General features: G+C 36.8%; 1 protein-coding gene across 1 annotated transcript in view; it reads left to right on the forward strand.

Annotated features, from left to right (window-relative positions):
* Positions 1–17891, forward strand: part of Anks1b (ankyrin repeat and sterile alpha motif domain containing 1B) — an 878091-nt gene that overhangs the window by 181702 nt on the left and 678498 nt on the right. The window contains exon 9 of the mRNA XM_051206268.1: positions 14803–14943. Within this exon, the coding sequence (XP_051062225.1) occupies positions 14803–14943 (141 nt within the window). The remainder of the gene's footprint in view (positions 1–14802; positions 14944–17891) is intronic.

Consider the following 17891-nt stretch of genomic DNA (forward strand, 5'->3'; position numbering starts at 1 on the left):
AGAGGGAGAGACAGAGAGAGAAGGAGCAAGAGAGAGACAGAGAGACAGAGAGACAGAGAGAGCGAGAGAGAGCGAGAGTGAGCAAGAGAGAGAGAGAGAGAGAGAGAATGGGATAATTCAGTTTCCTTACTTTGCTCACCCAAATGCTATCTTAATTTCATGTAACATCACTTTGGCTCTTAGAATGTAAAAAAAAAAAAAAAAAAAAAAAAAAAAAAAAAACAAACAAAACCAAAAACCAAAAAAAACAGTTTATATTTATTATCTTATTTCAGATAATTTCCTTGTGTTTTTGTTTTGACTCTAGAAATTTCTTAACATTCCTTGCTTAAAGTTTAGCATTACTAATTAATAAACTATGAATGGAGAGAAACTATAAAGATGTAAAATAAACTATAGAGACACCTGTGGCTAGCTAGGGAAATTACCCTAGGATGGACAGTTTGAGGAGAAAGCCCCACTCAACAGTGGTGGGATTCAGACCTGAGCGGGAAGCCACTGGATGGACTGGCTGCCTAACCAGCATTGCTGGGAGCCTGGATGCTCAGTGGTCCTCAGGTTTGACATGCTTGAGGAGGCACTTAGATGTCATCCATCAGTTGTTAGACGCAGGCTGCTCAAGAAAGGAGATTTGAGTTTTAAGCAAAATATGTTCCAGCGGAGGGTCAGAGTCATATGAAGTACTAGTTTGGCCAGAGTTAGATTCGCTTCAAGCAATTGGCAGATAATGGAACTACAGAGCAGAGGAGCAGAAAGTTTTCTCTCCCATGAGATGAAATTGTGAACGATTAGAAAAGTCAAGGTAGGGATGGGAAATGGACCAACAGTAAAATCTGTCAAGTCACAAATTGCTGCCACCTTGGCCCTGGATATTTTTCACTTCTCAGGCAGATGACTTCCCAGGTGTGTGTTGAATGCCTTGGGGAGACAGGACATGGCTTAGGCATTCCAATTAAGATGTTTGAAGTTGGACCAGGAACATGGTAAAAATGCTGGGCAGGCTGAAGAGTAGTGCTGTGGTTTTTTAAACTTACCTTGGTGTGTCTGGGAGGCTCTCTCCATTCTTTTGTTTGTTTGTTTTGTTTTTTAACTATTAAGAAAGTCATGGAATTTACAAACTATCTCGCATTGTTAATCTGTTCACTAATTAAGGATTTAATTTTGGGTAGAGTAGAAATGTGATCAGGTGTTTCCTTTGGATAGTGTAAATTATTAAAATATTTCAATCCAGAATTATTTATTGAATGCTTTTGAACATAGGAAACATGCTAAATTCAGAATTTGAGTATTCCACACACTGCTTTAGATACTGTAATACAAATACAAGACAGAGACCTTCCCCTTCCCAAGTTGGTAACGCTCTCTCGGGCTTATTTCCTTATGGTCATCCTGGCCAAAGTTGAACCTAGATGTAAAGACTGACGTGAAAGCTTTGTTTCATAAGCCTGCACCCTCATCCATTTCCCTTTTCCACATTGCTCACAGCGATCAGTGACACAGCTGAAGATACTTTTGGATTAGAATATGGTTTAAAACCTAGCATGTGGAACCCAAATGTAAGCCGAGATCACTGAACTGGACAATTTCTAACAGGAACACATAACCTTTATTTAATTTTTTATTAATATATTTTTGCATGTTAATATTAAATTTAATGTGTTTCACTATAGGAGCCTTATATATACTTTATAATGATTCAGCTTCACTTCACTGGGAAATGAAGCCACCAGATATTTTATGACGTAAACAAGACCAGTAAAATAACTTCGGCAGAGACATGATTTTTTAACTGACATCAAATGTATTCTAAAAGCCACTTCCAATCTTGTTTTTGTGAATGAGTCATAGTATATTTAAATATTTAAAAATATTATTTATCTCTGCTCTTATTGATTTCCTGAGTAATGATCTGATTAAATTGTGATTCAGGCTCTAGTTCTGTTTATGTATTTCATCTTTATCTGAACACTTCAGTCTGGATTGGTGCAGCCTGACTATGAATGAACTGGGAGAAATGATCATTACAGCTACAGCTTTGAGGTTTATTTTGTTAATATATGTTTCTCCACAGTAATATGTTTCTCCACTTTAGAAAAAAAATTGACGACCATTCTTAATGTGTCATTTCCTCTAGCCAATAATGCGAATCATGGAAGTCACCCAACAGGATCAAATCGTTAGTGTAAACCATCTGTTTCACAGCTTGTAGGCACTCTATGCCCCCCACCCAGCCTTGGCTGCATTATTATTGAAACAGACTGCTCAAAATCTTCAGTTTATTTTCTTATTCTATCTGTTTAGAATCATTATAGCCCGGAGTTGCCAGTCTCTTACTGACCTAACAGATTTAATGTCTAACTTGTGTTCATGTACTTTTTAATGTAAAATACACCCTCAGCTTTTGCTCATTTGTTGTGGTTTAGTTAACATATATAATTTCGATTGTGTACTTTGTTGTTCTAAATTTTACTTTTATATACCCGAACAGCTATTTCCTCCCAGAAGGAGAAAAATTATAAAGATGGAAATGGCAAAGAATATATTGTTATGTAATAGATTAGTATTCTGTAGCACAAAATCTTCATGTACCTTGTTAAACATACCTGTTCTTTTCAGATTTCAGTACAATACGTGCATGTATATATACATACATATTTATAATAATGGTAGCATCAAGGGAATTTCTCTTTTACAGTTGTCTGAATGGAGGCAGAAAATAAGGAAAGATTGAGTTGTCTGGCAAAGCATATTTATATATTAATTTCTTAGAACTTCAGGCTACACAATTAATAGAAATAGCACCCCTATAATCATAAAGGTAAGATATACTTCAGCTACCATCTAGCACATAGTTCAGAAGAATAGATTCAGTTGTCTGGACCAGCCATACTTAGGGAACTCAGACAGCAGATAACCCATAAATACTTTACATTCAACTCTGGAGCTCTCTGGTTTCCTATCACAGCACCAGTAGAGGTAGAAATTGTGCCTTGATGCATGCTGAACATCTTCTAAAGTACCATCTTACAGCAGAGCCCTGATGTAGTCTCTGCCTTTCTCCATCTTGCTTCCCTCTATAGAAGATTTTGTCAGCACAGCCATTTTACTCCTATAGCTGTGCTCATTCTCCTTATTCTCTCTTTGTAGAACTCTTACCTCCTGAAGGATTGGTGCTCAATGCAAGAACACTGCTTTCTCTCCTTCATCCTCTCTAGCTGTTCGCTCTTTATTCTTTTAGCACCTTTATCTCGAATTACACACAAACTGGGTCTAGTTTTACTGCCTAAGTGTATGTGTGTTTGTAAGGTGTACGGTTTTTCTGCCTGCCGCTGGTCTTGTCCCGCCGCCACACCAGCCCCAAATAACGCACAGAGATTCTGTATTTGATATTATGCTGTTGGCCAGGTGCTAGTTTCTTATCGGCTAGCTCTATCTTAATTATTAACCCATTTCTATGTATTTCCACGTGGTCTTACCAGCGAGAGGCGGCTGGCGGTTCTAGTCTCTCCAGATTCTCCATCTTGACTCCTCCTTCCTATTTCCTCCTTGTCTTCCTTTCCTATTGGCCAACAGTGCTTTATTCATTAACCAGTATGAGAAACATATATACAGAATGACATCTCCCATCATGTGTTCGTCTATATATCAAGTTCAGCGTTCCTGATATGTTTTTGTTTCTCTACTTTTACTCATAGTTTTAACCCTATAAACAGTAGTTTTTTAATTGAGTCTATGTCACTGGGAAGACACACAGGCAGAACCAGGAACTGAATCTTTTTTTTTTGTAAATTTATATTTGAAACAAGCTTGCTTTGTTTCCAGTTCCAGTTCCCTCACCTCCAATCTTCCACTACCACCCCACCAACCTTTATCCCATTCCCTTTCTGCTCCCCAGGGAGCAGACTTCCATGGGGAGTCTTCAAAGTCTGTCATCATTTGGAGCAGGGCCTAGGCCTTCCTCCCATGTGTCTAGGCTGAGGGAGTATCCCTCTATGTGGAATGGGCTCCCAATGTCCATTGTATACTAGGGATGAATACTGATCCACTACCAGAGGAACATCTATGCCCCAAATACAAAGGCACCCACATTCATAAAAAGAAACATTACTAAAACTCAAATTTCACATAAAACCTCACACATTTATAGTAGGAGACTTCAACACCCCACACTCACACTCACTCAGGGTTTAAGTAGGCACAGCACAGCAACTAGCTCAGTGTAGGTCAGAGATCACAGTGAGAGAACAAAAGTCTTAAAGCATCAGAAGGAAGGAAGTAGAGGAGACTATCTGCAGCTGTGAATAAACCAAAGAGTTCCTTGACATCCCTCAAAACACAAGGAAGTCTGTGCAGCTATTAAAGACTTCATGTAGCTCAACAATGGAAATTCAAATGAACCAATAAATGCATGTGAATGTTTTAACAGAATTCTGCCAAAAGCAGGCAATGGTCTCCATGCACAGGAGGAGACATTTGGCATCCCAGTAACTACAGAATTGCAAATTAAAAGCACCTTGTGATTCTTGCTCACCCCCTCCCTCCCGAGATGGCTAAAAGGGTAAAATACAGAATTGCTTAGAATTCAATAGGAGCTACATTTCAAAAATATTTTGGTAGTTTCCAGGAAAGCTTAAGATATGGCCTTGCATCTTGGATATTTTCCTCAAGGAAACAAGCACACACATGTATTATATGATTGCTCGTAGCAACTTATTTCATGGTGGCCCCAAGAGGTTAGAAATAACACAAATGCCTGGTAGCTGTAGATATAAACAAAATTTGTCAAATTCATTTGATGAAATACTAATTTATATTACAAAGCACTTAAGGGGATTCTTGGAGATGTAGCCAGTGATTATCCAGCCTCCATGAGGTCCTTGGGTTCAATCCAGATCCTCAAAATGGTGGTGGTGATGATGACAGTTAGTAAACAGACATTTCCTACTGATATATAAAAGCTCTAGAGGTGAATCTCAGACATGTGTTGAAGGAAAGACGTTCACATAGAGTGTATACTTTATGATTCTATTTTTGTGAGGTTTGAAAAAAGACAAATCTTCTAGAATGGCAGAGAAGAATTCCTGGGCATTAGGTAGAGGAATACTGAGAATGGTGATAGAAATGTTCTACAACTGGGTTGGGGAGACGGCAAGTGTACAGTTTAAAACAGAGAGCAGGCTTAGGAATGCAAATAATGCTGTAATAAAGCTCACTTGAAGAACAAAATAAATCTTTAGCAAAATAGTATTTACTCAAATGAAATGGCCTGTCATGAAGGATAATTTTGCTTCCCCAGATTACATACTTTTCCTTCTGTACTGTTTCACTAAAAAATCCAACTTAAGTTTCACTTAAGTTTCCCAAATAACCTTAGCAACTTTTAAATTAGCTTTTGCATGTTGTGTGCAAATCTGATTTTTATCTCTAAGTTTGAGATAAATTCATTATCAAGTCAAAGTCATACTGAATACAGTTTTAAGAGATAATGACAACATACAAATCCATTGTACTGAAATTGAATAACAAAGCAAGTATATTTTTCCAGTTTTCCAATTATTTTGGCAAAGGATCTCATAAATGGCAAGTGGGGATTAAATATGTTGAAATTGAGCATTTTATATACGAGAATAGCTCTTCCTAATGTATCCTTTTATACTTACTGCAGATGAAGTAATTGTCAATAAGTGTGAAATACAGTTGGCACTAGAAAACCCTCAAGTATGAGTAATCAGAAAACATAGCCATATCATTTGGCTCATGGTTGCTAGGGTGAACTCTTCAGCGCCAGGACTTGATTTTCCTCTCCAGTTTTTGTTTCTCGCAGATTTAATTGTGGTTAAGGATTCATGGCGAACTTCCAATGAATATGGGAATGATTATGTTTTTCAGACGATATAATTATTGCAGCATTGTGGCTGTCACTAGCCTGGTCATGTTAAAGGGTAGTATGGGTGGCCATTCAGAGTAATATTCAGAAAACTGTAAGCAGATACTCAGTGTTTTGATGATGAAAACTTTACATTTGATGGTGTAACATTCTTAACCTGTGGCTCCTATCTGTTTCTCAGGACTTATTGAAGATGCATGTGTCTGCCACCTTTTTAGTCCTGTGATTCCTGTCCATCAGCATAGCTTCCACCTAGCCCCTTATGGCCCACTTTGAAAACAGCATAAAGTAAAAATTGTGACATACCATAACTGCTATCCTCCTTTAAACTGATAAACAGTGACAATTCCATGTAAGACCCCCTATGTAATAAGCTGATGCTAGGTTGGAGAGAAGATGGGCACTAAAGTAAAATAATAAGTGTACAGGAATTTGAAGAGCTAGTAAGTAAAAGCCACGTAAAGAAAGAAATGCCTGTTGTCCATGGAAAGCATCTGTCACCCAGCCAATTGTCAAGTTTTTTTTTAATAATTAAAAAAATGTGAAAGAGCATTCGCTCATTTGTGACCTGTCAGGGAGAACAGTTTCACTTCTAAATTATGAATTTTGCCTTTTGGAGTTGAAAACCAAGCCAAGCTCAATGAATTCCTCTAGAATGTCCTCAGAACTCTTGATATTTTTCTCTTTTCAAAGAGAAATATTGATGGAGGAGCAGGAGAAGACCTATGCAGTCATTTAATGTTCATTCTGCTCTGGGATTTTTGATGAAATATGTGGATTTCTAACGATTTGGCCACTTTTACACTGTGGAGAAAATGTAACGTGTCCTCAAGTCAAGGTGTTTATAATCTTGCTTTGTTTATAAGACAATCTTGCAAATTGAGAAATAGCTTGGATATTAGTTTATTCACTTTTAAAATAGGGAAAATTCTTACCCTACTTTATTAGACTATTCTATAACTGAAAGCATGTTATTAATTATTAAGCATATATATGTAAATATGAAATCAGGTAAATATATTTATATGACATGTAAATTATATGAAAGACCCCCCCCCCGCACACACACACCATAGGGAAACCTTAGGTCTTCAGAGCTGTGATGGTGCCATGACCCCTTTTTCCTCTGGTTGAATTTAACCCTGTTTCCCCAAGTATTTATGCACTATGGCTCCTTTCCCCTTTGCCTAGCAATGAAGAATCGTCTCTGTCTTTCTTCCGTATAAGATTGGTAACCAATGAAGAGAACAAGCTTCAACTGTATAAATAAAAATCTATTTTCTGTAGAATTTCTGCCTCCCCTCCCCCAGGAAATGTAAAGATTCAGGTGTTGAGTGAAAAATTAAAAGGCATTTGAATCTGCCGAAGTAAATTCATATGGTTTCTTTTTCCTATATATTGAAGAGTATGTTTGGTTTGATAAAAAGACTTTCCAAGAATCCTTTTATACAACTCAAATAATCCTGTCCACTCAATAGGAGGAAATTCATGCCTGGCATTGTAGCCAGCTCCTGGAGGCTAGAGAGGGCATAGAACCTGGAGGAGAAGCATCTAAGTTCCTAAATCAGCATCATCATCAGATTAGTGGAGCCATCACCCCTCATCTAAGGACCACCGTTTGCAGCAGATGGAGGACACTCCTCAAAGCTGCCACTGGTCCGAGTGCAGAGATCAATTTAGCATGTGGTGCTCGACCCCAGTTAGCTCACTGACAACCCCTCTAAGGCTCTGGGTATCTCAGAAGGGGAGTGTGGAAGCCTGCAAGAACCAAAGCAGTAGAGCATTTTCCGATGTGTAGTCTGTTCCTAAAAATGGGTGGTGGGGGGGACTCAAAGTGGAGGGTTAGAGAGAAGTGTGTGAACCTGGGGGGAGCTGGGGAGTAAATATGATCAAAATATCATATCAGAATCTCAAAGGATTAATAGAAACGTTATTTTTTTCACCATACAGTTTTATAAAGCAGATTTCTGTTCTGACTTTAGAGGGCAGTGCTAACCCACTGATGTTTCTCGATTTCCATTACAGCCACTTGTAATGGTTAATAGAAAATAAAACTGCAATGTCAGTCATGATGCTTGTGATACAATTATGTACAGCCCTTAATAAAATTTATCGGTAGTAAAATTAAAATAATAGTTCATTCTTCCAGTACTTAATTTAATACATTATTTATTAAGTTTATTATGTGCAACACATGATACAAAAATAAAAAAGGCTGTGCTGTCTTTTAAATAAATGAAAATTAAACAGGAAAGTTAGCCACACTCATATTGTATGTGTTTAAATGATGGACCATACTGTGTGCATTTATAACCCTTTCATGATAATGATAATAAAACTATCATTGATGACTATTTTACATGCTAGTCAGGGAAGTAATTCTATCATGATATTATTATTGTATCTACTTTGGCAAGCAAGGACACTGAGGATTAATAGGGCTAGGTATTTACTCAAAGCCATTCAGCTTGGGAGGTGCAGAGCTAATGTGTTCTTTTCTGACTTATTTCAAGATATAAATTAAACACATGCTTGCATAAGGAATGACAGACAGGCAGAACAGAGTGATGTAATTTCCATTTGTGAGAAATCCAGAAGATTCTAGAGAAAGGGCAAAGTGTGAACTGCATTTGAATTGATGGGGTTTTAAGAAGGTGCTAGCTAAAATAATAGTTAATACTTGTTGAAATGTTATTATGTTTCAAGAACTCCGTATCTATTGCCTCACTTGATTGTGAGGAAAAAGAACTGCTGAGTGTTATTTTTCCATTGTATGATAAGTCAAGAAGAGCTGAAAACAGCCAGATCTGAAAACTGTGTCATTTGAACTTGAATCCAGAGCTGTTAATTTATGGAAGCTTTGTTTTTAACACCCGCATGGATGAAAGTGTGGAGCATGGTCAGGCAAAGTTACACAATTCTACTTGACTGTAGTCTGGATTGAATATAACGGAGCACATGGAAAAGCCCAAGGAGGAGACTGTGCTACAGATTTGAAATCCCTGCTATTTTTGACATGAGTTAAGGCCAACCTGGGCGCTTAGTGAGAACCTAAGGTTGGATGGGTAGAGAGATGGGAAGGATCTGAGAGGCATTCATGGAGAAGGAGACATGATCAAAATATACTGCATAAAAATATAAATAAAAAGAATACAAATCATTTAGAAATGCTAAACTGCTAACAAACAACAAATAATAGATGGGGTAAGTATTACATTTTTTTTTAAATTTGAAAAAAAGGAGTCTGGAAGTGGGAGTTTCAGGGAAGAATACTTGCTCAGTAAACCATAACTCTAAACTCAAACCCAGTTCTAAGAAAAAAGCTAAATAATTTGAGCACAGAACCTTTAAGATAAATTGAATAATTTGCATACTGTTTATTGTTCATTGGGAAATAATTGGAGATATATGAACAGGGATGTGGTATAAACAGATTTTTTTAAAGAAGAGATATGTGGGGAAGAAGTTAACTGCATAATTGAATATATGAACCGCAGAGCCAAAACATAACTAATGAAATAAAATGTTGACCTATGAATACTGATAGATTTTAGCTGAGTATGTAACATTTCATAGTGGCACGTGGGATCCCTGTTGATGGACAAACCAATAAACCCATCATGAATTGATGAGGAGGACGCCTTTGAAATTCTAAATTCATTTTGTGTGTGCAACAAGTTCCCATTAGATTAAAATTATTTTTCTTTTATTTAAAATAGATTTTTTATGCAGTATATTCTGATTAGTTTTACCTCCCCCTACTCCTTCCAATTCCTCCATATTTCATCCCCCACCTGCATCCACACTCCTTCTGTCTCTTGATAGAAAGTCAACAGGCATCTAAAGATAAGCTTTAGGGCTGAGTGTTTCAAGTTCTCAGATTCTTCTCACATTGTCTGCTGTGGATCTCTATTTGTTTACATCTACTGCAGATGGAAGCTTCTATGAAGATGGCTGAACAATGGATCTGTGATTATAGCAGAATGTGTATTGCTATGTCTCTTTAGGGAACAGCACTTTTTATTTTTCCCCTAGATACCTGGCCTATTTAGTTTCAGGTTCTTGCCCACCCAAGTACATTGGGTGTGGGCTCCTTGTTATGGAGTGGGCCTTAACTAAAGACAGGTGTCAGTTGGTGACTTCCACAAGCTTTGTGCCGCTATTACCAGCAGGTCTTGCAGGCAGGTCACTCTTGTAGACTGAAGGGTTTGTAGCTGTGTTGGTGTTTACATTTTTCCTTGGTAGAATGCAGAGTACCTTCTTCCAGTACCATGAATACTAGTCCTTAGGGGTGAAGGCTCTAAGTAGGCGCCAGTTTGACGACTTCTCCGTGTTCAGTGAGTTGTGTAGGTGTTGTCTTCAGTAACTTACTGTTAGTTTGTGGAGAGCTACCAATAGCCTTGGCAATAACCCAGTTTGTTTATCCAATAACTCCATTAGATGTAACCATTCCCAGTACTGGAAACTTCATTTGGTGATTCAGAGCTGTCCAATTAGGGCTGTGTCTCTTCCGCTAATTGATGATTTCATTTAGAGAAACTTCATACATGTATATATTATAGGAAACTTCTACTGTATTAGGTTTCCAAAATCCCCCTCAAATTGCCCTTAGTTTTGCTGCTCCTCCCTGTATTCCCTTCCGCAGCCCCTCTTACCTCCTTCCCTGTTTGCTTTCTCCATTACAGTGCCGCTTTCCCCCAACCCATTCCTAGGGCGACCCACCTTCCCACTTCATCTCTTATTCTCTATCCAACCTCTATGTTTATACAGATTGTAGCTTGCGTGGCAGTGACTTAACGGGTAACATCTAAGGTCTGAGCTATTTCACTCAGGATGATTTTTTTCCAGTTCCATACATTAGATTGATTATTTAGACTTTGTAAGGCAGAGGGTCTGGTCTTCAGAATGAGAAAGTTGGTGTGATATACAACTCTTTCTGCTTCTTAGCAAATATGAATTTAAGAAACAGTGTGTTGATATGTACCAAATTACAGAAAACTTCATTGGCTCTTGCAGATGGCAAAATGTTCCCAGGGTTATCATCATGTAGTAAAAGCATTAAAAGATGCATATTTGTTTAAAGTACAGTACATTAGCCTAGTTTAATTTCTGCTCTTTATAGAATTATGTGTAAGATGAGAGAAGGTCTTCAGTCTGGCAGTTTGAATTAACTCTTTATTTTTTTATTCTTTTTGTCACTTGCTAGTTTTGTGACCTTGGCTTTTACTTGAGTTATCTGTGCCTTGGTTTTCTTGTTTATAAAGCAAGAGAAAATAGTGTTTGCCTCAAAATTCTTTTGTGAATAAAAATAATTAACACAAAATGTCCCCATGATATTGCAGTCTACAAAGAAAGTTTTCATAATAATGTAAGGCAATAACTAATTAATTAAGAGACTGTTTAATTGTTTTATTTCCTAGTTATTGGCAATTGATGAAGGGAACGCTAAAATGTGGGTACAGAAAAAATCAATTTTATTTATAATGGGAAGAAAAGAACATGTTTAACTTTACAATGCAGTGTCAAAAGAAAAACCAAAAACCCCGTTGAGTCCTATTGTCCTACTCATATACTCTTGGATGTGGGCATCTACAGGAGTGTGGCCACTCTACCAGGTACCACAAGTTTAAATAAAATGACTTTCCCAGCATCTGTCCATTGTCAAATGCTCTTCAACTAGGGGCAGGACTTAATGCCTACCTCCTTGCTCCATGCTTGGATTGTGTCTGACTTGGGCATGTGTTGTCACAGTCATATGTGTCTTGTTGTGTCTGGAAGATGATTTCCTTGTTAATCATTCACTGTCCATGGTCCTGAGCCTTGTGAAGATGGCGTGTGTTATAGAAATACCATTTAGAGCTGAGCATTCTGCTGTGTTTATTCTCTTTATCTTGATAACTCGTGGGTCTCTGTGTCACTCACCATCTATTGCAAAAAAAGGCTTCTCTGATGAGGTCTGAGAGATGCAATGGTCTACAGGTAAAATAATAGGTCATTAGCAGTTAGTTAAATACTATGTCCATTTAAAAGAATGATAGGTTCTTCCCTAGGACCTATGATCTGTCTTGCCACAGGTTCCTAGTCCTGATAAGTTCCATCTTGTGGATGAGGCTTTCAACACAATTAGAAAATGCTTGGTTACTTCCATTACCTTCATGACAATATTGTACCAGTGGGCACATCTTATCAAGAAGGTTATTATTGTAGCTCGCAGGGTTCACAGATGGGTCAAACTGATGATTAATTTTCTTCTCTGGTAGCTTGCATTACACCATATAGCACTATAAAAACTTGCCACTAGGATCGAAGCCTCTAGTACTCCCTTCTCTTCCCTGCCCTCCTATCTACACCTCACTTAATCCTGTCTGTTCTAATGTTCATCTTTCCCCCTTTATACCACCCTGTTCTATCTCCCCTCCCTTAAAAGGTCCCCTCGGGTCCCATACTGACCTCTGTGGGTGTTCCAAGTGAAACACAAAGATTCAAAGCTAGTATGAGAGAAAACATGCAACATGTTTTTTTCTGGGTCTAGATTTTATTTCAGTCAGGCTGAATATTTCCAGCTCTATCAACTTAGTTGAAAATTTAATAATTTAATTTTTAGCATCGAAATAATATTCCGTTATGTAAACATATCACTCTTACATGATTCATTCAGCCATCAATAGGCATCTAGGATGTTTTCATTTCCTGACTACTGTAAATAAAGCAGAAGCAATGAACACGGATAAGCAAGTATTTCTCTGGTAGGATATAGAGTCCTTTGGGTGTATGCCTAAGAGGGAAATAGCCAGAGCTTGTGGTAGATCCGTATCTGGCCTTTCTTACAGTGCTATATGGTGCAGTGGATGCTACCAGAGAAGAAGTGACTTGCACTGTGGCTCTATTGGTTTGCACTCCCGTAACAGAGAATAAGTGTCCCCCTTTCCCCACATCCATTCCAGCATTTGTTAATTTTTAAATCTATACACATGTATCTGTAAAATCCAGCACACTGAGCATCAGGCAGGGCCTTTGATAATAGGCGTTTTCTTTAATTCCTGAAAAGTTTTTCCCATCATTTCCTTAATCTTCTTATCTATATTCTCTTTTTAATGATTATAAAACTGTCATTGCTAAAGTTTTGAGTTTTTTTTTTTAAAAACCCTAGTCTCCTTAATTTCTAATTTCTTTTTGTATTCTATCTGTTGTGAAATTTCATCAGTTTTATTTTCTAGTTCTTCTGCTGTGGTATGTGTTTGTACTTATTTTTATGTATGTATATGCGTATGTGTTTATTTTTGTATGAATGCGTGCATTTGAAGGTATTCTTCATGTTTCATGAGGAATGAGGAAAAAGTAATTTTAAAAAGTTGGTTTTATTAGAAGCTGTCTTCAAATATCTGACAGCCCTTATTTATATGTAGCTGAAACATTAAGACTTTACCATTTCCTTTTATTTGTCATGGATACTCTTTCTCAGGAAGGTTGTTAGTCCTCTTTCTGTTACTCATTACTCAGGAACAAGGCTAGGCAACCCTTAAAGAAAAGAGGTTTATATTGGCCCATTTTTGATGGTGTAGGGTTGATGTGCCCTATCTGGTAATGGTCTACTTGTTGGCAGAGTCCTCAGGCAGAACAAAGCACATGACAAGAGCCAGGAAGTATGTATGCCATTTCTATCTCTCTTCTTGAAAATCCACCAATGTTCTATCAGAGGACTCCCCCCCTAAAGGCCCTATCTATTCACTTTCCCATGGCTCCACCTCCAGACTTCATGTCTGGATAGAATTCCAACCCTCTTAATAATACACATTGGGCACTGAACTTCAACACAAGGTTTGGAGGTGATAAACCATATTGAGACCATGCCAAAATGTAGTGTCTACAGCGAAGCATCTTCTCGTCCTCTCACTATGAAATATAAGCCCAGCTGTCATAGATTATGAGACACTTTTGGGAGGCTGCGGGTCAGCTGTGTGTCTTCATTTACTACAGAAGGATAGATGTGAACTCAGTTCTCATGTTGAGTAGTTAGGCTTGGGGTAGAGGCCTTCGGACACTGAGTTTATATCCTGTTTCAGTGCTGTTCACTCATAGCTTCGCGAGGAGTCAGGCTCTCCAGCTAGTCAATCATGCAATAACTATTTTTCCAAGTTCTCAAATGTTTCACTTGTTAGCTAATTACACCCGCCCTTCCCCGTGTGTGTGTGTGTGTGTGTGTGTGTGTGTGTGTGTGTGTGTGTGTGTGTTGTTTTTGGAGATAAGGTTTCTTTGTGTAGCTTTGAAGCCCATCTCTTACTTCATACGTGTTCCCAGTACTGCCCAAGTGCTTCTGTTTCTTTTGTTGCCTTAGTCTCATAGTTTATGAGTTTTTAAAACCCTGTTACAGTCACTTTAGTGGGATTTGGGACGTAGCATGAATAATTGTATATGCTACATATGTAATATACTTGTAAAAGTTTAAAGGCATTATTTATCCCTGTAATATGTATCATAAATACTTTATGGGATTTGCCTTTGACAGCCTCCTTAAAGCATTTCTTACAATAATCCCTATTTCGTTCAATTATTTCATATTAGCCTCCTTGCTGTATTTCCCTTTGTTCTATGACTAAACTTAAATTCTTGACAAACCAGCGGATTTTTCTCGTCTGTTGCTGTTCACATATTTTCCTGGGCCATCATCATGTCCTGTTCCCCACTACAAACTTCATTCATTCATGTCTCTCTCACCCACTTTCTCCACTTTCAAATTTTAATTGAATCATGGCCTACTAAGAACAAAATATAAGATGGCAAGTTCTGATAACTAAGACTAGAAGGCAGCCGAGTTGCTAAGATATGCAGGCAAGCCAGTAATGTGATTTGATTGATGTTATGGCATATAAATAACATTGACATAATACATTGGTATGGTATAAATTTGATTTCAGAGGACTTCATCTACAATAAATTTGTCACCAGGAGAAGTAGAAGAAGAAGAGGATCCAAACACTTGTGGGCCTACAGGACTTTGGGAAGCATTAACTCCTTGTAACGGATGTAGGAACCTTGGCTTTCCCATGCTTGCACAGGTAAAGGTTTGCTTTTACTAAGTAAAAACGAAACTGTAAGGTGGTTGCATATTTATTTGACTCCATCTCTTCCTTTCAGGAATGTACTTGGTTGGCATCCTGTGTGTGCCAGGGAAGCAAGCAGCCGATTTACCTCATTCTTATGTTTTTTTAATATTGTTTTTGGTACTAAAGATTTTTTCTTACACTCAAGGTTTTTCTTACTTAATACATTTTAATTTTTATGATTCGTAAATATGTCATTTAAAAGAAGAGTAGAGTATTTTTGCCAAATAGTGAGATGTGATGTAAAGCAATCATTAGGGGAGGCTATATTAAGGTTGTTTAAAAGCATGGTAATGATGCATAATTTCTTAGCACAAAGGAAGCATTATTGGAATAATATGAATATATCCTATGTCTCACAGGAAGGTCTTAAAAACGAGAACATAGTACTAAAATACAGATTATACATCTATAGATATTTCACTACTTATGAAATCATCTTTATTCTATTATGCGCCCCAATTTTCAGAAATTAAATGAGTTAGGAAATTTGAAACTAAAATAAAAATCATTTCTAAATGAGATGAGATACTATTCATGCAGATGAAGATAATGTTAAAATAAGGTTATGTGGGAAAATGGGTAGAAAAGATAAAAGGCACTTTGTCTAGAAATGTGTATCACAAATATAATTTTTATGTTTTGCACTTGTGGCCAGACACCATCATTTTTTCACATGGTCATATCACAGAAAGTTTGACCATAGCCTTTTACTTTTACTTTACTAATAGGATATTCAACTTGATATATAGAATTTAAAAGTTTCTCCATAGGACTTTTATAATATCTGTTAATAAAAAATAATGGGCTATGAATTCTATGAAGATGGAAAGTAAGTTCATTGATGTTCAGTATCTGTGGGTCATAGCAGTCTGAATAGTCATAGTCAGAATAGTGATGAACCAGTAGACATGCCTTCACTTAAGGTCTACTTGCACAGTGAAAGCATCTATCCCCATATTTACTTGGGTGAAAACGAAGGGAAAGGCACAGAGCTTTGTTTGATGAATATCCTAATCTGATTAACAGTTTCATAATAATGAACATCTTTGCCCATCTTAATAAATTCAAGTCTTTGTAAAGTATGTTTTTATATGATTTGTGATATATATATACATACATACATATACATACACACACACACACACACACACACACACACACACACACATATATATATATATATATATATATATATATATATTAAAGAGTAGGACTGTAAGACAAAATAAAGTATCAGAGCTATTCCTATGACACTGCCTGCCACTCAGTCATTAATCATCAATACTATGACTGTCTCTGGTTACCCATCACTTTACTGATTGCTGTTAAGAATCTTTTTTTTTGTTTAAGTATTGGTGGTAACTTTCTTCTGATTTACAGTTATTAAATGCTAGATTTCCCTTTGACTCTATGTCTGTGAAGACCGGTGTTGCTTGAATACAATAAGATGGTCTAGATGCTACTATTTCAGTAATTACATTTATCACCAAGTGTTCCTAATCCTCAGCTTTTCTGCTGTCTTAATGTGTGTGTGTGTGTACACAAGTATATTGTGTGGCTTTTTAATATAAAATTCATTAAACTTTTTGAAGCTATTTTTCCTTTAATTTGTTGCTTTTAATATTACTTTAAACTTCAGTTACAAATACTACTCTAAATTGGATTTTATTTGTTAGTACCTAGTTTTCCTAAGCAGTCCAATGGGCAATAACATCACCCTCATTATATTTCATCCTTATATTTTGGATTTACATCCAAATTCTTATTTATTTCTGCTTTCCTAATATGCAAATCACATGACTTAGTGTTGATATTATTACCCCATGTTATTACATTTAAACTATTACCTGATTTGATTGTTTTTTAATTTTTATATTTCATAATTACTATGCCAGGTTTAAAAGTGTTCTCATTTGGTTTTAATTGCTTCAATATTAAATATAAAAATTTACTTGTGATGCAGTGCTTTTTAAATCGGATTTAATCTAGCAAACCAGAAATGGGACTCTTACTAATGCTGTCCTCATTATAAGTTCTTGAGAATGTGTATTGTGTGTCTGGATACGATTATCATATGCTCGCATTTAAATGCATAAAGGTGAGCCATATATATGCCTACAGGTTTTTATTTCCAAAAGCATGTGAAGGGATTTTACAGTTTTACAATTAACATACACACACATATATTTTAAATTGCACTTATTATTAGTGTGTGTGGATGCATATATCATTGTGCATGTGTGGACATTAAAGGGCCATCCAGAGATAGCATATTTTAAATATTTTAAAACTATTTATCTTTAATTTATTCAGTATTTCTTACCTTTTGTTTTGTTTTATTTTGAAGAAGAGAGGATGTGTATTATTTCAGAACCTTAAGGAAACTTTGTGGCTAATCCTCAGTCATGATGAGCATCCGGGTTTTTGCTCAGAAGCAGAAGATAAAGCTGATCACTAAAGGGATATAAGCTCTGGGAAGACACTGAGTCAGGAAGCCAGTGTTTCTCTTCTAGGGAAGCCTTAGAAAAGAAATGGAGAATGTGCAGTTGTCTTGATACCATCTTCTCAGTGGTTAGGCAGGGTCCACTCTGCAAGAAGCTGACAGTATGATAGCTCTCAAACTTTTCAGAGCATCGTCAGCCCCAGATGAAATGTATTGAGATGAAATAACATTCCCATATGCCACTTGAAAAAACTTACACGGTAAAAATATTAAGGTGTTTAATGCCTTTTGATTTTAAGTGCTTTGCCTAAAGAAACCTGTGATTAGATATACTTTCTCAGTAATATAATCTTAGAATTTTTAAAATTAGAGCATCCACTTACAAGGTATTTTTTCATATTTAGAAGTTATTTTTCACATTTCTATAATATTTTGGGGACCATGAAAGTCAGTATGT

This window comes from Phodopus roborovskii, unplaced genomic scaffold (genome assembly GCF_943737965.1).
Source record: "Phodopus roborovskii unplaced genomic scaffold, PHOROB, whole genome shotgun sequence".
Taxonomy (NCBI): Eukaryota; Metazoa; Chordata; class Mammalia; order Rodentia; family Cricetidae; genus Phodopus; species Phodopus roborovskii.